Source organism: Callorhinchus milii, unplaced genomic scaffold (assembly GCF_018977255.1).
Source record: "Callorhinchus milii isolate IMCB2004 unplaced genomic scaffold, IMCB_Cmil_1.0 Scaffold1, whole genome shotgun sequence".
In the NCBI taxonomy this organism is placed as follows: Eukaryota; Metazoa; Chordata; class Chondrichthyes; order Chimaeriformes; family Callorhinchidae; genus Callorhinchus; species Callorhinchus milii.
Genome location: NW_024704742.1, coordinates 64,360,343 through 64,383,343, shown reverse-complemented (window position 1 = coordinate 64,383,343; position 23,001 = coordinate 64,360,343). Strand labels below are relative to the sequence as shown.

Below are 23,001 nucleotides of genomic sequence, written 5' to 3'. Positions count from 1 at the left end.
ATTACGTACGCTTGCATTCTAATTGAAACACTGAACATTAGATTCAGGTGTAAATAGCATAGATGTCATAATGTATTGATCTACCTTATCGTTTTTTATTTCAATTATTTTTCAAACTATTTTCACCCTCCCTTGTGTCCACAGTCCATGTTGTGTCACCTGTGATTGAATGATCAGACAAACATCCTGTTTTGCACTCGATGGTTCCTCAGACTCGCGTTGTAGACGTTGACAATGCAGCCAAAGCAGGGAATGTCCCGCCTGACCATGACCCAGTCCTTTCCGCACTGCATCATAGCTACCCCCAACTCTTTGGCACTTTTATCTTCCAGTAGCTATTCTGCAAGGCTCAGTTTCAACACTAACCTGTCCGACTCAACTATGATTTGAACTTGTTGAAAATCTGAAAAATCCATTTAGAAAAACAACAACAACATTTGTATAGCGCCTTTCACGTCGGGAGGACGTCCCAAGGCACTGAAAAACTGTCCCATATGCAACAGACAAGAGGTGAACATTCTTATTTCCAGGAATCGTATGGGTAGGCTAGATGGCCCAATGGTCTATTTTGTCTGAATTTGTTGCTATGTTACTTTTGTGTAGTTTCTCCTTTGATTCGTCACTCACATGTTACTTACCTGTTACCTACCCTGGTTCTTGGTTTCTGTGCAGATCTTTTTCTTCTACAATTCCTTATGTGTCCCCCTTTAATGTTGTGTACAGTCCCTTTATAACTGAGTCTGTACTGTGTATAGTTCCTTTATCATTGATTCCTCAATGTATCCAGTTCCTTTACTGTTGATTCCTCACTCTGTACAGTTCCTCTATCTCTTGATTCCTCACTGTGTACAGCTCCTTTACCGTTCATTCCTTTATTGTTGATTCCTCACTGTATACAGTTCCTTTATCTCTGATTCCTCATGTGTTTCCAACACTAAATCGTCTTTGATTCTTCAGTCTGTACAGTTTGTTTATCTTGTGTGTAGCTCCACTATTTCCTTGGGATTTTCTTGTGTGCTGTTTCTTCATCTTTGATTGTCACTACTTTACGTACTCTAACACTTGTGGTATTCTCAAAGATTACTCAGTGGCAATTTAATGGGTGCCATCACTGTGGTTTTGGACAGTTTCTATATAAGCTGCATTCTTGCCAGGGACAGTTTGCCACAGGCTACAGTCGATACTATTTTCATATGGTCTCTTGTGGCTTTCTTTCCTATTTGTTGTCTTATTTCTCCCCTGGCTCAACCACCAGAGGTCATGCTGGATTACTGTTCTATTGATTACTGTTCTATGTATTACTGTTCTATGGATTACTGTTCTATGGATTACTGTTCTATGGTGCTGACTGTCCTGATATTTTGTCCGAGTGGCCATTCCATATGTTGGAGCTGAATCATAAACATCTACAAGCACTAGGAGGCCATTGGACACATTGTAATAATGTCTGTGTTTGCTACCCAAAGAGGCCATCTGCTCTAAACCCAATTCATTTCTCTTTCCCCAGACTCTCTAATACCCTTCCTCTGCATGTGTTTATCTAATTTCCTTTTATATGCCGCCAATCAATTTCATATTAAATGCTGGCAGGCTATTTTATTTGTTGGGAATCGTCATAGTCAAGTCTACTTCTTTGCTCAGCAAAGGCCTGTAATTTCACATCCTCTAAGCCTTACTATTACTATTTTAAAAACATCTGAAATGTTATCAATGAGTTTGCTGACATTTTTACATTTCCCAAACCATGTAGCACGGTCTTTTTAATTCATAATGGCTTAAGCGGATGTAAAGTTACAAACACAATCCAAATCTTGAATCTCTTTCTCTTCTTCCTACCCCAGTGCAGTCATTCTTTTTTCCCAAACTACATAACCTATGAACAATGGCGCACACTTAAGACTAGGTGTTTGGTGGAGGTAAGCTACAATTCTTTTCACTTTCATGACCTGCACGTAATAGATTGTCTTTGCCTGAAGATTTCCATTTGGACAGAGTGTCTTCTTTTCCTGTTGTGCGTTTTGAAACCTGTTTCAGAGCTTTTTTACTGTCCATTGTACTACCACTGATGATTTCAAAATCTTCTCACTTGTCCACAACATCCGTCATGCCCTGGCACCTCTCTACCTTTCCAACCTACTCTCTCCCCCACTCCACTAACCACTGCCTCCACTCGGCTGGCTCCGGCCTCCTGTTTGTCCCCATCCCCTCCACTCTGCCATGGGTGGCCGCGCTTTTAGCCACTACACCCTGAAGCTTTGGAACTCTCTCCAACAATCCCTCTGCCTTGTCCCCTCCTTCCCTCTTTTAGATCATCTCTGAAGACCTTTCTCTTCGACCGTGTTTACAGTCACCTCCTCCTGGCTCGGGGTCAGGCTCCGCCACTGTTAAGCGCTCCGAGATGCTGCCCCGCATGAAGGGTGCTATGTACATGCAAGTTGTTGTTGTATAGTCAAGTGTTCAAAGAGGGAATCTCACCATCGGAGCCTCTCTTAACAATCAGCCATTTCACAAAACCTACATATCCTTTTCTGTAATCTGAATTTCTGGAGAATTTTGGAATATTTTCCAACACAAATATATTAGGCAAATTAAGAGGAACTAATGAAGTAGGCAATGCATGGAGCTGAATGACCACAATTGCCGTGAGTTTTTTGTTGAATTGTTCCAAACTCAATAGCTCCCATTTTTTCTGATGTGCATTCAGTTCATATGACTGACTACACTGTGTAAAATATTATTGTTCACCCATGAGATACATTTTTTGGTGAACTATTTATAACAGAGAAATCTAACCAAGGCATTTGTCAACTGTTTGACTTTAAAAGGGGTTTTGATGGCGAGACTGTGAATTAGTGTCTTCTATTGCTGTACATTTTGGAAGTTTTGTGATGAATTAGTACGATTATTTTCATTGTGAACTTCCTATTTGTGTGGCTTATTCAACTTTCTCTGAATTAAAGGTGTTACCTCTTGTTGTAAGGAAATGAATGATCAACAAACACAGAGGAAACCCTTCACTCAGGCTGATATTTTGTAGACCAAACAGGAACTTAAGAAAGCGTGCTTTGTTGTTTCAAAAATATGAAATCTTTCTTCTGATTCATTAATGTGTGCATTAGAGACTACATTGGAAACAACCTTGATGGGGTGGTCACTGAACAATTAGGGGATGTGGGTTGGCACGTGATCACTGTAATTTGAGTTTTTCACACTTTTTCCTTTGTGAAATACCACTGGTCTGATCTGAAGAACTAGGAGGAAAAGGAGGAACATTCTTCGTGTTTGCACTTGCACGAGATCACAAGAGAGATTCAGATGAAGAAGGTCCTTTGGCCCATCTGATGCCATCCATCCAGAACACCAACATTTTCACCTTCCCATTGAACCATCAAGCTGTTTCTTAAATTAGTCTAGGATTCTGGGCTCTATCATTCTTCCTGGTAACTCGTTCCAGCTGTTAATTATTCTCCGAATAAAGAAATGCTTTTGGGTGTCTATCCTTAATTTGTCCTTCACATCCTTGAATCTGTGCTTTCCTGTCCTGCTACCTTGATGTATCTGAAAGGTTGTTCTGAGTTCTCTTTTTCAATCTCATTGACCATATGTATAATTCCTTAAAATTGCTTCTCAGATGTTCTTATTCAGTCTGAAGAACCCTGGCTAATCTAGTGGGACGTCATGGCTGACCATTTAACACGGGATCTTCCTCAAAGCTTTGCTCTACATTGATTTTAGGGTCTAGGCAATGACCTGAACTATACCCAGTACTATGGGGTTGGCAACCTAGCCCAGAACCTGTTTATCTTGTTGATGCTGTCTCTTTTACCTTGTTTATGTTTAAAATGTTATACACCTCCATAAGATTCCCTCTGAGATGTCTTCTCTCAAGCCTGAAGAACCCTTACTCCATGATAATGAGCAAACATAATAATTCTTACATTTGATATAGTACCTTATCTCATCGTTGAGATGTCTCAAGCAATTCACAGGACTTTACTGTGAAATGTACAACTGTATATTTGTAGATAATGTGGCAGTTGATGTCTTCACAGCAATATCCCACAAACAGCCATGAGTGAATCACCAATTTTTATTTGGGGGATTGTTGGCCACAACACAGGGAGAAACTGCTTTCTCTTTTTGAGTTGTAAATGCCTTCAGTTTAAGGCAATCCTTTTGGATCACCATTACAACAGATTATCTTTTCCGCCTCATCCCCATCCTCCTCTCCCACCCATAGAGTGAGTTGACTAAAAATAAGATTGAAAATGTGCCATGCACAAACTGGAAGCTGCTATGTGCTATTTCCAATTTGAGATTTACTCCTCAAATTACGCAGTTTGCCACCAAATTTTGCAACGAAGATTGTAAAATAAAATAAATAATAGTAATAGTAATAATCTGTGCATTTGATATTACGCCTTATCATGTTGTTGAGATGTCTCAAAGAACTTCACATAATATATATTATAATGTGTATTGACTGTGCACAGCGCACAGCAGTATCCCACAAATAGTCGTGGATTGAGTGACCAATTTTTTTTGTTGGAGGGATTATTACCACCAGAAAGCGATCTGCCAATCGACTAACAGCTGGGTTTCTACTTAATGCTAGGTAAACAGAGGTGTGTGGAGTAAGAAAACCTGCCCAAGGTTTCGCCCTGTCCAGTTATCAAACCTGAATCTTCTTGCTTTGAGACAAGTGTTCTAATCAGTACCCTAAGGACTCTGAAGGCTGTTTGCTGCCGGCATTTTGCGTTACAAGCTTTTCTTTTTTGAGGCCTTTTCTTTGGAAACAGAAAAACATTGTGTTTTCTCTCTTTGCTTTTTGTGAAGTTTCTCAGCTATGGAAATGGTCTGTAAAGATCGGGAAAAGCAAAACGGCAGCTGCAACACAGTCTTTGCTGGGTGTGTGAGCAGAGTTTCCATCGATTGATGGAAAATCTGGCAATATCTGGTGCAAACCAAAGTCACATTTAGCGCAGTAACTCATGATTTGCAGATGCTGTCCTTTCCACCTGTTTGCTGTTCGCGGTTTGCCGTGAGCATATTGTGCTTGTGTTTGAGTCGCTATGTGAATGTTTATTTCATTCTTTAGAACTGAGACAGCCTTCCAACAAAATGTTGTCAGATTACACAACAATCTATCAAAGGCTTGCACTGCAATAGGAAACTAGAGATGGGACAACTGATTATTTCAGTGATATGATGTCCTGCTGGGGCCATGCTTTGAAGTTTAAGTTTTCTTGGTAGTGATAACTCATTCTTTGTGCCAAAATTCCTGCTGACCTACAGATATCTAACATATAGAAACCAAATTAGTATTGATCCTTGTTCAGATGGTGATCTATTTTGGGGTACAAGGAAAGCCAAGGGATTGAGTTACAGGGAATGTGAAGCTCAGAACAAAACAGAGGACATGTCCTGTCAAGGATTTCATTGCATTGCTGTGACTTTGACATAAAGCACACTTGTTGCATGTAATGCAAACTGAAATACAGTACAATTTGTCTCATTATTGAATGGGATACAACAACAAAAACACAACTTGCATTTATATATCACTCTTCATGTAGGGTAGAGTCTCAGAGTGATGGAGCATGACTCCGAACCAGGGGGAGGGACGTTCTTCAATCTATTTAATCTCATCCTTATGCTCACAAGATGGAAGGGGGTAGTCTGACACCCGGAACTCCAAGATTCCAGGTATCTGAGCCAGTAAGTCTAGTCGTGTCGTGTACTGGTTAGAGCACTTGCCGTGCAAGCGAGAGGACTTGGGTTCAATTTCTTGGCAGGTTTCAGGCAAATTTCCTTACTCCACATGCCTCTGTTTACCTGGCAGTAAGTAGGAACCCAGTTGTCAATTGACGGATCGCTTTCTCGGGGTAATAATCCCTTCAAAAAGCAAACAAATAAATAAATACATTTTAAAAATTATAATAGTTTGGTCACTTAATCCACGACTGTTTGTGGGACACTGCTATTTGCAATTGGCTGCTGCGTTTCGTCCACAAAATACAGTCAATTCACTGTACAGTATATTCTGTGAAGCGCTTTGAGATGTCTCAACGATGTGATTAAAACGCTATATCAAATGCAGGGATTATTATTATTATGACCATTTTGTATTAAAAGTTAAGATTGTGAGAGATTTTAAAAAATGGAGACTTGAGAACTGATTACTTCAATATTATAATGCGCTGCTGCACAGTGCTTTGAAGTGTAAGCTTTCTTGGTAGCGATAACTCATTCTTTGTACCAAAATTCCTGTTGCCCTAAGATGTAACCCACATATTCTATGCTGACCCTCCAATGCAATGCTGGGGAGTGTTGCTTTGTTGGAGGAGCTGTCCTTTGGATGAGACGCTAAACCAAATTCTCTGTCAGTGCCTGTTTGGATGGACATTAAAGATCCCATGGCACAATTCAAAAAAAGAAGGAAATTTTCTCTCTCCCAGTTTCCTGAAATCCAAGGGATTTCCTTGGTCATTCCATGGCTGTTTGTGTGATGTTGCTGTGTGCAAATTGGGCTATGCGTTCGTGCAAAATACACACAGTTAAATCACTTTACAATATATTGTGTGAAGGCTTTGATATGGTTCGGATGATGTGATAAATTTAATGCTAGTATTATATAGAAACCAAACTCAGACTTAAATTTGGAGGCTGGTTCGCAAGCATTGCCGGCCCCCCCTCACCTCCCCTATCCACCCCCCCACCCTCCCATGTACTTAGCTGGACCTTGGAACTCCGCTCTGGCATCGATCTCTGTTAAAACCCGCGTGAAGATGATTGCAGCCGAAGGAGGATCCTGACACTGGGAGCTGATGAGCGTTAACCATCATTGGAGCGGAGTTCCAGGAGGTCAGCCTGTGACACACTGAGTACCTATTCTGTGCAAAGTAATGGTTTCTGTTTTTTTTAGTGATGCATGTTACTTTCATTTTCCAAAAGGAAAATTTATTCTGAATCAAATTTCCTCATCCTAATTAACCTGACCTTGTTCTGTTTCAATGCTCCAGTTTTGTAAATTAATCCATCAAATGATTCTGTGTCTCTGTCTCTTTTGTAAAAGGGAACAACAATCTCAAGTCCAGGAGGAGCCTCATCCACCCCAACTGTACCAGGTAAGCTGAGCAAAGTCAAGAACTTTCTTATTATGTTTCAGGTATTGTCCACTGATAGATTAGTGGTGTATTGGGAGGAGGTGAAAATACAGACGTTACCACCTGGATTTGCAAATGATCATAAACATCAAATCTTGATAGTAACTGGCACCACATCAACTTGTCACTCCAATATGATCTATTTCTGTGTTTGCCAAAAGGGACTTATAATAACAACAACAGCAACAAATTATATATATATAGTGCCTTTCACATCTGAAGGACATCCAAAGGCGCTGGGCAGTTGAGGGATTGGACCTGAGCTGGGGGCTGAAATGAAGAGGTGTGGGGGGCAAGGAGGGTGGGGGGGGTGGGTGGATGACTGAAGGCATGGTCAAAGAGGAAGGTCTTGAGGTGGGCCTTGAAGGAGGCAAGGGAGAGAGCGAGGCCCTCTGGGATCGAGTTCCAGAAGGTGGGGTCAGAGAGGATGAAGACCTGACCACTGATGGTGGGTTGGGCAGTGTGGGGGGTCATGCACAGGCCTGTGGCCATCGAGTGGAGGGAGTGAGCAGATTAGTGAAGTAATAATCCCATTTTTTTCAATGGGTAGGGAGATTGTTGGCCAGAATATTGGGAGGAACTCCTGAACATGAATTGAGGGACATTCATCAGGCTTCTGGCAGGATTTGATATTCATCATCCTTGGAGAATTACGGTTCTGAATGGTACATGTTTGACCTCATTGTTGAAACTGAAGGAGAATCTGGAATATGCAGCTGAATGAACAGTAAAGCATGTTTACTGCAACAGACATTCATCATCAGATGGGAATTTGGAGGTCAGAGGATACTTTGTTGTGTTGCTCACACATCGTATCAGCTCTGATTTCGCCCACAAAATATACAGTCAATTCACTTTACAATATATTTTGTGAGGCTCTTTGAGACGTCTCAAAGACGTGATAAGGCGCTATATCAAATGCAAAGATGATTATTATTATCATTATCATGTTCCATGGGCTGAATTTGTAATCTTTACAACGCTATTAAACTGCATTTTTTCGCTCCCTCCCGAAGTCTCTCCTTTCATTTGTTCAAGGCATATCTTAAAACATACGCCTTTGACCACACTTTCGGTCATCTTTACCCTCCCCACCTCCTCGTCTCCCACCCCCAGCCAGCATTCTCAAGCATTTTGAGACATCCTCCTGACACAAAAGCCTCTATATTAATGTAAATTATATTATTCAATGCAGAAATCCCGTCAAACCAAGACAAAGTCTTTGCGTAACTGGTGCACAAGTGAACTTGATCATGTGCTGTATAACATTATGGACCTGAAATTCCATCATAAATTTAGTAGTATTAATGAAGGAATTTGGAGAGTAAAATAAAGTAACCAGTCTTAATATCCTGGTGAAATTCTGCCTTGTTTGTGACATAAAGAAATTACTGTTATCAGCGTAATAACCTCAATTGGACTTATTAACCGCCATTAGTTTGTTTTGTAATTTCCGTTATTTTGGACGGCTTTAAGCCCAGGGTTGATTTAGAATTCATACGTTATGGCATAAACATGCAACCTTCTACTGTATAAAGGATAATAAAGATGGATTGGGAAGCAGTCAATGAAGGGAACGACTTCCTTTAAGTAAAACTTTATTTTCTGCTATGGCATCCTTCATAATTATCGATTTCTTAGACAAAACTAAGTTCTGTGTGCAGTAAGTTGTGCAGCTCTTAGCTGATCTTCCTCTTTCTTTAACACTGAGAAACTGTCTACGCCACACTTCGAATCATAGAATCGGAGAAATTTATAGCACCGAATAGTACCTTTTGGCCTGTTGTGTCCTTGCTGCACTCATTGAAAGAGCAATCCATTCAGTTCCATTTACCTGCCTTTTCTCCCATACTCTTGCAATTTTGTTCCATTATAGATATCGATCTGGTTCCTTCTTGAAAGCTAATGTGGATCCTGCCTTGGATCACTGCACCCGCCAAGGCATTCCACATCCTATGAACAGCTTTAAGAAGCCATTCACATATTCACATATTGATAAGTCGTTCTCTGAACAAAAAAATCAAATTACAACACACACAAACCTACCAATTCATATTTGATAGACTTTTTCGGGGGGCAGAGGGAGGGGAAAAAGGAATGATCATTCATCCATCTTCATATTATTCTGAACTTCTGAAAGAAGTCATTTATCTAGTTGATTTATTGAGCAAACACCAGCTTCTCTTCTGGAAAAGAACAGCAGCAGATCCTCTATTTCGACACAAAGTAGCCCCTCAGACTGAACAGTAAACCTCTTACATCCCATTTCTAGATCTGGTGATCATCTTGTTAGAAGCACAAGAAAGAATACTTGGTTCTTATCAATAAGTCAAGAATTTCCTTCAAGTTGTGTGGAGTCACTTGACTGCTAATGGATCCATGCGCTTACATTAAAATGAGGAATTATTGGTATAGACACCGTAACCATCCATTTGCGTTTTTCATTTCCAGAGGGATTTCTTTTTTGTCCTTTTATTTTCGAAAAGAGGGTGCAAGTGATTTGCTGTGTAAAATGTTTATGGCTATTTTGTACCACAAAGAGCAGGAACTCTCAGTGCAAACAAAGAGGAGGCTTGAAGTGAAAAGCTTTGCTCGTTGACCAAATCACTGAATTATGCAACCTTCGAAGAGCAGCCCAGAACAATGCTGCACTTAATAGTGAGCCAGACAGATGTGCTAAGGATGCATGTAAAGCCAAGTTGGAGGCCAAAAGTGCACGTCTCAATGCCATGTACACTGGTGTGACTGAAGAGAGAGAATCCACTGACAGCAACAGCTCTTGTGTCAAAACCAGGATCTCTAACAATAGTCGGTGAGATTTCTGTAGCTCTAAGCAAACTGTCTGGTTATATTCAATTGCCAGAGAAGCCCGAAAGCCACTGTAAAGGACATAGACACACCAGAACAGACAGAAAACAAAGGACAGCGATACCCAGAAGGCAATAGCACATCAATGTATGAGCCCATATTTGCAGCAGTAAAGTCTAAAGCTTTTGTGCAGGAGGCAAAAAGACACTGAGTTTCAAAAACCATGAAGGTAAATTCCGAAGCCACTGGAACATTGAGGACGCAAAAGCTATTTACAAAGTCAACTCTCCAAAAAAGTTATCTGTTGTTATTGGAAAGGCTCAGACATTCCCCAGGTCAAGTGAAGCAGCCATTTATGATCCTACAGGTAAAGGAAGCAGTTTGAGCTTCACAGCATAGACATGTGTGGTTATACTACTGTTAGAGATCATTGTTACAGTCTGGAATTCACTGTCTGAAAAGGTGGTGGAAGCAGTTTTGATAGCAGGTTTCAAAAGGGAATTGGATAGTTACTTAAAAAGAAAAATAATTTGCAAGGCTATGGGTTAAGAGTGAGTGGAACTGGTTGGATAGCTCTTTCAAAGAGCCTGCACAGGCACAATGGGCTGAATCGTCTTCTTCTGTGCCGCAGCTCGGAAACTCAGTTTGAACTTGCAGAAGGTTTTCTGTGGCAAGAAGAAATGGAGATACATAATTACATTTGTATAGCGCCTTTCACGTCAGGAAGATGTCCCAAGGCGCTGGACAATCAGGGATTTTAAAATAAAATGCACTAGGGCAAATATCTCTGGCAGTAAAACAGCAAACATATTCTGCACTGAACTGTAAGCATCTCCAGATTCTAAACATGGTCGAACAAGGAAAAGGGAGAGAATGGCTACAGACTACAGAGTGGTCTCATTTGATTTGAGGCACCCAGTGGTAAGGAGAGGTCTGGGACAGCAAGGAATTGGATGAAGATAGTGATGGTAAGATAAGTATTTTGTTTCTTATAAAGAGGTGAATTTGCAAATTTTTAAAAAATTATTTCCTCCATTATTATGGCACACATCACCTTTGTCCAATGTCACAATGTATTGTTTCCCAGGTGAGGAATGAGATAGTCTCACCTGGACCATTGCTTCTCCACTAACACTCACCAGCAGATTAAATCCCAGTGTTCTGCTTTATATTGTAATGTAGGCAAATGGTAAGTAAAAAGATTTCAGACCAGAAACAGAGGACAAGTAATTCCAGAGACTCTGTGGGTTCTGTGGTCCTTAGGTTTGGGAGAGGGGAGAATGTTGTATGTGGAAGGAACCAGGCTGGAGATGAAGAGTGAAATCGTCAGATGGATGAATATATTGACACTGAATATGTGGTCAAGCTTTTGGGTGAGACAGTATATGTGTAGGACTTTCCACACGATGAGTTGAAGCCCAACATAGAGTATATTTGTACATGGTCCATAGAAGAAACAGACTCAATGGGTTGATTAGGCTTTGCTCATTCTGCACTTTCTTATATTCCCTGGAAAACAATACATTGTGACATTAGTTATTGTTATCTATTGCTAACTATGTTCTAACTGAGTTTTTAAATAAAAATAATAATAATTTGGTCACTCAATCCACGACTATTTGTGGGACACTGCTGTGCACAATTGGCTGCTGCGTTTGGTTCACAAAATATAGTCAATTCACTTTACAAAATATTCTGTGAAGCGTTTTGAGACATCTCAATGACGTGATAAAGTGCTACATCAAATGAAAGGATTATTATTATTATTGACTCTGTTCCTTAACTCTCCTGCTCACTGATTTTTTTTATGAACCATAGATTCTCAGAATTCTTCTTCCTGCTCTCCACGTTTGTGTTATCTTTCTCTTTGTCTCAGTTTATTATCTAGTTGGATAACTGAACAATAAATAAAGAACAAATCTCTTAAAACTTCACTGTGCCTCATTTTTTCCTTGTGTGCAATTGTTACAAGTGTAATAATCTTCACACATCTCTATTGCACTCACATTGTGATTCATTTAGAACATAAGAATAATATTTACTGTTGACTTCACTAAATCTTTTCATCTAAGAATCTTCTTGCATCCCTCCCCCCACACCCCCACCCCTGTCGCTCTCTCACCCCCACCAGTTTAAAGGTTGTCAGGAACTAATTTAGGTTACAGTCGATAATGAGACATTTCAAACATTCTGCTGCTGATCACAAGGCCAAAAACAGAGAGTGGAGCCATTTCCTTTGACAGCAAACATTCTAACTGTCAACCAGACATGTCGTATCTTGAAACATGCATAGCAATTGTGTGTGTGCTCTGCTTCAGATAAGAAGCCAAAGAAAAAGGAGGAAAGGCACAAGACAGGAACAGGACAGACGTACGAGTTTATGGAGGCTCTGGCAACAGATAAACAAGCTGAGGTGAGAAATCTCAATAGGAAAAACATTCAGATAACACCAAAGAGAAATTGCAGGAGAAGGGGCAATGTAAAGAGCAGTCATATATTATAAGCTTTGATTTGATTTTAAATGCCTGTAGATTGCAGCTTGCATTTCTTTTGGTCAGATGGGTGTCTGGTGTACTTGGAAGCTAATCACCATACCTCAAAGTATCCAATCCAAACTGATAAGAGTTCCGCACATGTATGGAAATATCACATTATGCAATGGAGAACACATTTCAGAAAGAACGCACCCTGCTCACCTAATCCCAGAAAGATTAGCTGCTGGTTGGCAAGAGCCAAGGCTCAGGGACCCCAGAGTGTATGTTGAGGTACGGCTGGAGTTGAATCAGCTATAAAACCACATGTAATGGTAATAAGAACACAGACTAGCAAACATCCTGTCGTTTGCCCAGGAGGGACCACCCTATTCTTTGGGATTTTATTGATAAATAGTTGATTTATCCTGGGACCAGACAGATAGCCTGCAATAGTCTTTTCTGGTTCTGTACACTTGTTCTTATCTTTTGTAAGTTGTAGATATGGCTCAAATGTATTTATGATACATGAGAGGAATGCATTCATTGTATTCACTGAAGTCTTTGTAAAATATATTATTCTGTAACTTTTCTTAAAAATCGCCAAGCAGAGAGTATCTTATACATTGTCTCACCAATCGATTCACCTTTGACTTACAGGTAGAGAAAGGCAGTGGATATGAATATATGGCCAGCTGTGGACACCAGAAGCTATTGTTAGAGGGAGAAGGTAAGGTTCACTCACTATCACAGTATAATATATGTGGCTATTCTAATAATATAATATAGAATTTCAGTGTAAATCATTGTTTTGATGTTTCTGGCAACAGGTCCAACTGGCAGCTTAAAGCTCCATAAAGGGCAAGGGACACATCTGGACGTCATGGGTCTTAAACCAAAAAAGGTAACTTCACCGTAAATTCTGTAGTAAAAAGTCCCAGCTGGCAAATAACCTAAAAGAACACAGATTTAAACACTATATGTTTACATTTTAATGCTTTGTTCATTGTGGTGCTGGGGGTGGGGTTTGTGGACATAAGAAGTGTCACGACAGAAGATGTGGTCCATGGATTGATCTCTTCTGGTGCCCCAGTGGGTAAAGGTACAATCTTGGCTCCAAGTGCCTCACTAGGCTGTTCAGTAGAAGTTCGCGGGTTACAATCTCTGCATATTAGCTGATCCCACCCAGAACTTGGTGCTGCAGTTGCACTCAGTATTTCTGAGAAACTGAGAAAACCAATCAGGGTTCCCACTTTCTATCAGTATGGCCTATCCTGCTTGGGTGGAGGGAGATAAGCGGGGTCTCCTTTGAGCTGAACTGGTTCCAAGGTGACATGCTTGTCAATGGAAAGATAGAACGGAGCCAATCCTCTGTGACAGTCTCTAGTCTGGTTCCTGAGCCAGGTGGGGCCGCAGTATTCCAGGGCACTGCTGATGACAGCACAGCCCGGCCTGGCTCAACAGCAGGACCTGGAAGGGGCAGACCAGTCACTGGGGGCAGGGAGTCATCCACTCAGCTCCTATTAACCTTGCAAGCCATAGTCCTAGGGTCGTCCTAGCTGGAAAAAGCAGCAGGAATCTTTCCAGAAGGTAAATTATTGAGAATCCCCAGCTAGAAGGAAGAACAACATTGGCTTGGGCGTGATGTCCCCCCACTGTCAACTAAGCAGCAATATTTGCACTCAAGGTTCACACATGAATCATGACCATTTAGGTGAGGTAAATGTGGATGAGGGGATTCTGGGGAGCTGTGTCTCATTAGCAGGAAAAAAGTCAAATATCTTTTGGAGAGGGGAAAAAATTGGAGGAAAATCTATTGGAGAGGAAATAAATACATGTGATTTTAGCAGAATCGTTACAATTCATATTTACAATCCAATTTGTCTTGTTCTGCAACTGATGTTTTGACCTTGGCCTTCACAGGAGAAAGGCTTTCTTCTTTCAGAAGACGAATCTTCAGGCAGCATTGAAACAAAGAAATTATCTGGTAAACACCTTGAAACGCACGTGCTTGACTTAGTATCATAGAATCATAGAATTATACAGCACAGAAGGAGGCTATTTGGCCCATCGTGTCTGTGTCGGCTTTTGAAAAGAGCTACCCAAATCATTCCCACTACCCGGCTCTCTCCCCATAGCCCTGCAAACGTGTCCTCCCCAAATAATTATCTACTTCTCTGTTAAAAGTTGTTATTAAAACAACTTGTTTTGAAATTGACTTGTTTGAATAAATAGCACCAAATGTTCCTTTTCAGCAAAACTTGTGACTAACCTTGTCACATAGTTCAGGTCTTGGTAACTAACCAACCCACCCACCCGACCACTTCCTCTGCAACAAAGTAGGCAGACCAGAGAATAAAAAAGTGTGTCTGCGACCCAGGTGATGTGGTAATGGTCACAGAAGAGGGGGAGGGGGAAGGTGAGCTGTTATGGTCTGAAATTTTCAAAATCAATATTGAGGCCAGAGGGCTGTAACCCATCATCCCCTGTTCTCTACCCCATTTTCTCCATAGATGCTGCCTGACCTGCTGAGTGTTCCCAGCGACTTCTGTTTTTGTTTCACTTCCAGACATCCCTTTTCCCTTCATGAAAGGGATTATCCCAAATGTGATTATTGTTATATGAAAATTATTATATCTTGCTAGGTAGGGAAAGTGAAAAGAAAACTGCTGATTATGATTACTTTCTGTAAATCTTCTCTCTCCCACTAGGAGGAGTGTTTGTTTATCCAGCTGAAGCTCCAGTGGCAGATAGACCTCGCTGTGAAGGAGTCACTTATGTGAATATCCCAGTCAGCCCAGCGTCAAAGAAACAATTGCATTACATGGAACTAGAGCTCCAGGAACCCAGCCCTGCAATTCGAGGTAACACAACAAACTGAGTAGCACATCACAATTCTTCATCAAAGTTAAAGGAGTTTATTACTGCCTTTAGCTTTTTGTCCAATGCAACTATCTCAATACAATTAGCAATTTCTCTGTCTCGATACAACTCAATAGACGTGTCTCTTAATATCACTCGCTCAATATGACTATATTTAAAGTTGCTTTTACAGACAGTCATGTTACAAACACTTGCTCCCCTCACATCTTTAGATGCAAGTGTCTCCGGTGAGGGAGGGGAGCGGGAGACAAAGGTAAGTATAAGGTTTACAATTCAATCTCTCAAGCTTCGAAATCGAGAGGACCTGGGTTTGATTTCTGGCCAGGGCGAAACCTCAGGCCAGTTTACCAAGCAGTAAGTGGGAACCTGGTTGAAGCCGATTGGTGAATCGTTTTCCCAGGGTAATAATCCCTCAAAAAGAAATTGGTTACTCAATCCATGACTGTTTGTGGGACACTGCTGTGCGCAATTAGCTGCCACGTTTCACCCACAAAATACACAGTTAATTCACTTTACAATATATCCTATGAGAGCTTTGAGATGTCTCAACGACGTGATAAGGCTCTATATCAAATGCAAGGATTACAAATCTCAATACAGCTATCTCAGTACAGCTATCTGTACATCCCTGTCTCAGTATCACGCTGAATATCGCTGTCTCAGTACATTATCACTGTTTCAATACATCTATCTCAATGCAACTACACTTAAGCTCAGGCTAGCCGGTCTGATAAACCACAATGTTCAGCTAAGTGTAATTATAATTTAGTGTGTGTTTCAAAAATGCTTGTAAATGCCACAACTAATGTTGTAATTGTTTGAATCCCACAAGCAGAAGATAGCAACTGATCTATTTTCTGCTCACTGGATTCAATCTGTATCAAGGTCGATATCCCTGGTCACAGTGAAGGCCAGCGATCACGGTGAGGCTGCCAGCGCTGTGTTGGCAGCCACGAGGAGAGTTGGGTCAGTAGGATTCTGCACACGGCCAGCAGAAATCTTTGTTCATAGTAATTTAATCTTTAGATTTTGGGCCGGGTCTGGCTAACTATCTCAGTATTGATATTTTGTCCTCAATCATGCTTCCTGCTATTCTGTTCCAGGTGTGTTTTTCTTAAATTCCCATTTCTTCATTTACTCATGATGCTTATCTATTTGACACAGGAGCAAGTTCATCCAAATATGCCCAGATTGATATCACAGCCACAGAAACAGCACACAAGGTGGGAACACAGCACGCTCAGAATCGTGAGGAGCGGTTACAGGAGCTGGAACAGAAGCGGAAAGGAGCGCTGCAGTGATCCAGCGATGTTGCCAGATATAGAGACCGCTTTGTTTTCTTTCATTCATTCAGTACTTAAGATTACCCAGGGTCAGAATGGGTGTCGATACTGAGGGCAGGTGGCTGTCCAACTACCATTCTGATGTTGCTTTTTGAGTACAGTGCTCTCTCTCCACTACAATGGACTATTCAGAGCAATGTATTTTGTGCAGCATATTGACTGCAATGAATATATTAAGTCTTTACAATACTCAATCTTCAAGCTGCCGTTTAGGTCATTCAACGTCAGCAACTAGGGTGATGTGATGGCTAGGGACAGGAGACGCAGACTGTAGTCTGTTTCTTTTTGTCTCTGGGGGCCATGGGTCAAAAATCCACATCAGTGGAGTGAGATGGAAATCTGCAGAGTCACCAATATAGCAGAGCACAGTGGATCTCTGCCATCCTCTGCCTTTTCTCCCTGTGGCCAGCACTCTCGCTGAGCTTGGCACATCATGTAAGGGAGCACGTCAGGGTTTTGACAGGCACAGCACTGAATTCAGAGTCCCAGATGTGTAACTGGTGCTGGGGAACCGACTCAATTCTCTTCTGATGTTGAGGTGTTCTGTTAATGGAGTGTTCGCTGTCAGCTGTGGTGCTGCCACACTCCTGCACTGCCGTTCAGCTGCTGATGGATTTTTAATAGCTCTGGAAGTAAGACTGGGAAGAGTCATCTTCTGTTATTTGTTTGTGGTCAGCCGGGTGTCTTGACACCTGCAGAAACCCATCCCCATGCTTAAGATCTCCAAACCAAACTGAGATTTCCCTGCATCCCACCTACACATGGAAATCCCAGGGATAGAGTGTTGGAATGGAACGCGCTCTCTCCCCCTGGAGGGACACATCCTGTTTGCCTAATTCCGGAAAGCATTTGGTGCAGGTGGGCAAGAGCCAAGGCTTCATCTTCTGTTAAGCAGCCCAGAATGCCACTTGTTTCACATTACAACTATAGTTATGTAAATCGTTTTTCAGTTTAATGTATATTGTTCTTCCTCCAACTTGCATAGAGCTTGACTTTTTTTTTAGAAATTCGGGCAGTTTAATTTTTTATCTTAGATTTGGTTGCAATATCAATGCCGAATGTTACTTATGGTGATGCTAAAATCACCAGTGAGCTGATCCCAATAAGTACAACAAATCATCTTCCGTATTTTTAGTTACTGTTCTTAAATTCAGACAACAATTTACACATTATTTTGTGTAAGAGAATGCCTTATTTTGCAATGCAATATATAGTCAGTTGTAGCGCAAGTTTAGCAATTTTGAGAAGTTAACTGTGCTTTTTTTTAAGGTTTAAAATTCAGTTCAAAACATGTTTGCATTATTGCACAGTTATTTATACCAGTTACTGCCTATCAGGGTCTTAAGGTCTATTTCTTTTACCAGTAAGTCCTGCCGATTCAATAGAAAGCACAGATGTCTTTTTGACATTTGTGACAAATCGTTCACAATTATAAACCAAAAGGAAATTCAAGAAAAGAACAAAAAAACTGCAAGAGGAGCTTTGACGGAAAGATTTCCCCCCCCCACCCCCCCTTGGATTAATTATTGTTATGTGTATTTATATTGTATTTATTTATATATTATTCAACCTCATTTCTGGTTCAGGTTTACTGCTGTAATCTTAATGTGTAATGGTTCTGTTGCCCTCTCTTGCAATGTCATATCAATAGGGACTAATCTGTGCCTCGTTGGGAACCAGCAGTTAGGGAGTAAGGTTTATTGTCACTTTGTGAACCCAACACCTAACTACTTCTTTTAAAGTCATATTTAAGCTTTTAATGGTGACTAAAGATAGATTAGAGATTTAAGTTGATCATTTCACATTCGCCAAGCCTTTGTCTGCTGAATTGAAAAAGCTGCTAGATATGAGGTTCAGCTCTAACAGACTTGTACAATGATGCTTCCTATGTAGTGTTTTCTTGCCTCCCTGGTCAGCAGGGGGCAGATGAACAATGCACAATTAATAATAATAATAATCCTTGGATTTGATATAGCGTCTTATCATGTATTTGAGACATCTTAAAGCGCTTCATAGAATACACGGAAAAGTGAATTGACTGTATATTTTGTGGGCAAAACTCGCACAAAAATAAGAATAAAAATATATTCTTATTAAGTAATAAAAAGCGCCTAGAACGCAGATGTAGTCAATCTTTATACATGGAAGATTAAAGAATTAGGTTTATGATGAGGAATTAATATTTATTACTGATATTTATTACTGTACAGGTAGACTCGTTTTGAGATACTTGTGTTGAATTTTTAATATCCTGAAGGTTTGTTTTGAATGTTTTACATAGTGAGATTTTCTTAAAGTAGCTTTTTAATTAATTTTCTACAGGCAAGAATTCTGCTGCCCATAGCTGCATCTCAGCTATTACCTTGTTTAGCAGGGCATTACCTTGTTTAGCAATGTGGTGTGAGACATTCATCTCTTGCTTAGACTTGGGCAGGACTGTGGCTGATCTAGATTTCCTCCATGCTGTTAGCAGAAAGAACTCTGTTCGAACAGCTCGTAGTCAGATCAGAATCCTGGGGCTCAGTTCAAAATGGGGCAATTTCCTGAAGTCAATCCCTTAGATCAGGGTGGTCCTACCTTTTGGCTGCTGAGGGCTGGAGGCCAGTTTGAGAAACATCCGTGGGTCACATAAGCAATATTTTATCCGGATTGGCCAGTCCCCATTGCAAGGCAGAACCTGAGACCCCGGTGACTGTCTCCTGATCGGCTCAACACTTCCACGTCGCTTGTATTTGCTTGTCGGAAAACAAAGTTGGGAATGGTTCACGGGCCAAATAAAATCATCCCCCGGGCCGGATGCGGCCCCCGGGCCACCAGTTGGACCACCCTGACTTAGGGATATTTACAACGCAATCACAACAAGTGGCAACTATAGAGAATCAGTTCATTTTTTTTTACAGAAGCACACACAGAGGAATATGTTTACATCCATTTTTACTTTTGAAAAGTGTTTGAAGTTTAAGACATGACTCGGTGCCGGAAAAACACGGTCAGAGAGGTTTACTTTGCTGTAGTTTATGGAAAAAAGGCTGGATTTCTAGTCCACAATGTGGGAATAGGTGGAGGAGGCTGGAGGGAGAGATTAAATCTTCAATAAGCAAAGTAAAAGTTTGTTTCATTTGAATTTTAGACATTCTCTTCATTTTGTAATAACTTCAAAATGATTCATGTTAACTTATGTGTCTATTTTTGCTCTGTACAGGCTTTGCTATTGATAACTCAATAGTTTGGGATGAGAGAACATGCTGCCTTGTGCATATTACAGTATTATAGAATTGATATAGCTTTTAAAGAACTGTGCTTCAGAAGTCATGCTCGAGAGTAAAACACTTAACTATGAGTATTTCAACTTTGGTTACTCCACTAATATGTTCTGGGATGTGAGGCAAAACTTTTTTTATTATCAACAAGGAGAGTGCTACCACTGAACCAAGCTGGCACACAAAATACTCAGCGAATGTTTGTATTGTTTGTCTTGATACAAAAACAAATTGCAAACCTTGCGAGTGAATACTTTCAAGATCAAAAGGTAAAAATAAGTTATTGTTGTAAAAGGTCCAACTCTTAAGGAGCAGATTGTACAGAAGTATTTCGTCTGCAGTGATGAGGGTTGAGAGATGGTTGGAGACTATTAATGCAATTAGACTCCCTGTAAAAGGTGTTCAATTAAACTTGATTAAGTTGGCAATTGGGATGTTTGCACTTTCTCCAAAGTTGGCTAGAATTGGATTGGGATAATGTCTCCTAATAATCACACCCAGAGGCTTCAAACTTCTCATGGTTCTAAGGCTGAAATCAATAGGATTTGGACCTTGTGTCTCTGACAAAGTGTGATGGACTAATATATTACATCTTAAATCACTCCTAAATGTACAATAATTCCCAGGTGTAAGCTAGGCTCATTGGTATCAGTCTTACAGCTAGATCATAAATTTGTGGATTCATGCTCCACATCAGGACTTGAGCTCACAGTACATGATGGCTAAAGATAAAATTCTATGTGACGAGCTCGATATAAATTCAAGTTGTTGTTGGTGGCCCTCCAGTACAGCATTGAGGGTGTGCTGCATTGTTGAAGTTGCCTTCTCAAGTGGATGCTACTGATCCTATTCCACTATTCAAAAAGAGACGAATGTTTCTCCCAGTGCCTGGCCATTTCTCCTCCCTATTAAATTGGTCATTCGTATCATGGCTCTTTTTCAGACCCTCATGTGCACAACATGGCTGCTTTATTTTCCTATAAAAACAAATAATACACTTTACAGTCATTACTGTAAAGTACTTTGAGATATTTCAGCATGATAAGAAGCTGTAAAAATATGGTGCTCTTTCTTTCTGTCCTTCAGTTGCATTGGGATCAGATTGTTTAATCCTCTCTGGAGAAACCCCAAAATAAAGAGGGTTGTTTCATTGAAAGAGCTTTATAGTTAATGCTGGCACTCATGAGAAACTCACGAGTCTTGAGCATTGCTAAACCTGTGAAACATACTATCAAACATATCATTACATGTGTGATATCCAATCTATACTCAAAGAGGCACTAAAACGCCATCAAACAAACTTAAATTTGTCAATGCTTTTAGATAGAAAGGCTATGCCCTTTTGTTGGGGGTGGGTGGTTGGGGGTGGGGTGGGGTGGGGGATGTCCATTTGTACCATGGGACACTCATAAACCCATCCCCTAGAGGAATGCAGACTCCTTTCCAAGCAAAGGAGTTCTACTGAAAAGCATCATCTGAGAGATCTGCACTAATTGATTTGGAATAACTGTTCACTGACAATAAAAAAAACGTGGCAATGTCTATTTGTAAGATCATTTTTTGTTTGGCAAATGTAATTTTAAAGACAGAGTGATACATTTTGGTTTGTGTTATCTTTGTTAAAGGTGCGTTCACTAATTTATTTTTTCCTAAATGTACTCTGTGTTGTGGCTTGCAGAAGGATATGTGTTAAATTTCTGGTGTACTTGTCTCTGCTAAATATCATTCTGTAGAAACCTATTGCAGTCAAATAAAAAAGAACTTCATATTGTATCAATCAACTTGAATAGAATGGGTGTACCAGAGGAAAGTATTCTGGAATATTTTATTACACCCAACTGAAGGAATACTTTGCCTTTTGAGGTTTTGTTTTCTTAATAAAATATGATCTACAACATATTGTTTGCTTCCCTTGGCATGAAAATGCAGGCTTGTCCTTGGTAAATGATTTAATTTTTGCTGACCACCTGACTAATTCAGGTAAATTAATAATTAGAGGGATAAGCTACAACAACAACTTGCATTTATATAGCGCTCCCCACGCAGGGTAGCATCTCAGAGTGCTTGACAGTGGAGGATTATTGAAGCACACCCACAGATGGAGAGGGAGAGGAGAAAGATAAATACACATAAGTATAGAGACCAATTATCCACACTGTTTTGATATTTGCAATGATACCACTCCCATTTAGTGTGGATTTTGGGTCCTCTACTGTATAATGCCTTATGATCATTTATGGCTTCTGTTAATACCTTCATAGCAGCATTGCTGAACTGTATATTAAATACTGTATATTAAATATTGTAATGCACTTTCCCAAAGTTGCTTTTGCTCATGTTTTGATTTGAAATACCACTTAAACTTGTTCACATACCATTTAAGAGTATTAATACTGCTGTTGTACCATGACTATGAATATTTCTAAAGCTATCAACCATGTCCAGATATGGACACAGCATTTTACAGTGAGTTTCAGGGTTAATGGGGTACCTGCTGTCGATTATTGTAATTTGCTCATTATTCTGTGAAAGCACATGGCAGAACCCTTTGCCAGTATCTCACAATGAACCTAATATGAACCCTACTCACCCTCTCTCAGTGGAAAAACATGAAAAGATTTGGGTTCATCTGCTTTCATCCTGCCAGTAATCAGATACTGCCATTTTTATTTAAGAAATCAACCATATCATGCATCTTCTTGTTCAAAACCCCTCCGTGAACTCCTTTGTGACCCATCAAGAACACCAATGCTTTGGATGATTTCCCAATACAGATACTCTTCCCCTCATCACCAAGTGTTCTGATATCCATTGATGGATCTTTTTCTAGCATCATGTTGTCTCTGATAACAGAATATTTCTTTCCACCAATGGTGATTCCATTTTGGAGAATTGACTTCCTGTCCTTGTCGATGATCACTTCCACTTCCACAGATGTCACATTGCCAAGTACCCCGTCAGGTTTGCAAGCCCAAACTATCTTGTTCTTTGGTGTGCATCCCACGATTGCGATGTCCTCAATGGTACTGTCGTTCAGAACAGTCTCAATGTATTCTTTCCAATCAAACAT

General features: G+C 40.4%; 2 protein-coding genes across 2 annotated transcripts in view; one reads left to right on the top strand and one right to left on the bottom strand.

The window, feature by feature from the left end:
* The window catches only part of dok7b (docking protein 7b), a 46,910-nt gene extending 29,528 nt beyond the window's left edge, over nucleotides 1-17,382 (top strand). Inside the window, exons 8-15 of the mRNA XM_042342035.1 lie at nucleotides 1,842-1,916; nucleotides 7,076-7,127; nucleotides 12,293-12,387; nucleotides 13,106-13,175; nucleotides 13,276-13,349; nucleotides 14,369-14,432; nucleotides 15,157-15,309; nucleotides 16,493-17,382. Coding sequence (XP_042197969.1) covers nucleotides 1,842-1,916; nucleotides 7,076-7,127; nucleotides 12,293-12,387; nucleotides 13,106-13,175; nucleotides 13,276-13,349; nucleotides 14,369-14,432; nucleotides 15,157-15,309; nucleotides 16,493-16,629 — 720 coding nt within the window. The 3' untranslated portion in view covers nucleotides 16,630-17,382. The remainder of the gene's footprint in view (nucleotides 1-1,841; nucleotides 1,917-7,075; nucleotides 7,128-12,292; nucleotides 12,388-13,105; nucleotides 13,176-13,275; nucleotides 13,350-14,368; nucleotides 14,433-15,156; nucleotides 15,310-16,492) is intronic.
* A 5,195-nt stretch (nucleotides 17,383-22,577) lies between these two features.
* Nucleotides 22,578-23,001, bottom strand: LOC103186333 (profilin-3-like). Its single transcript, XM_007905285.2, has one exon. The coding sequence runs from the start codon at nucleotides 22,999-23,001 to the stop codon at nucleotides 22,582-22,584; it is 420 nt and encodes a 139-aa protein (XP_007903476.1). The 3' UTR covers nucleotides 22,578-22,581.

Coding starts and splice junctions, on each gene's coding strand:
- LOC103186333 (XM_007905285.2), bottom strand. CDS start 23,001: ATGTTTGATTGGAAAGAATACATTGAGACTGTTCTGAACGACAGTACC.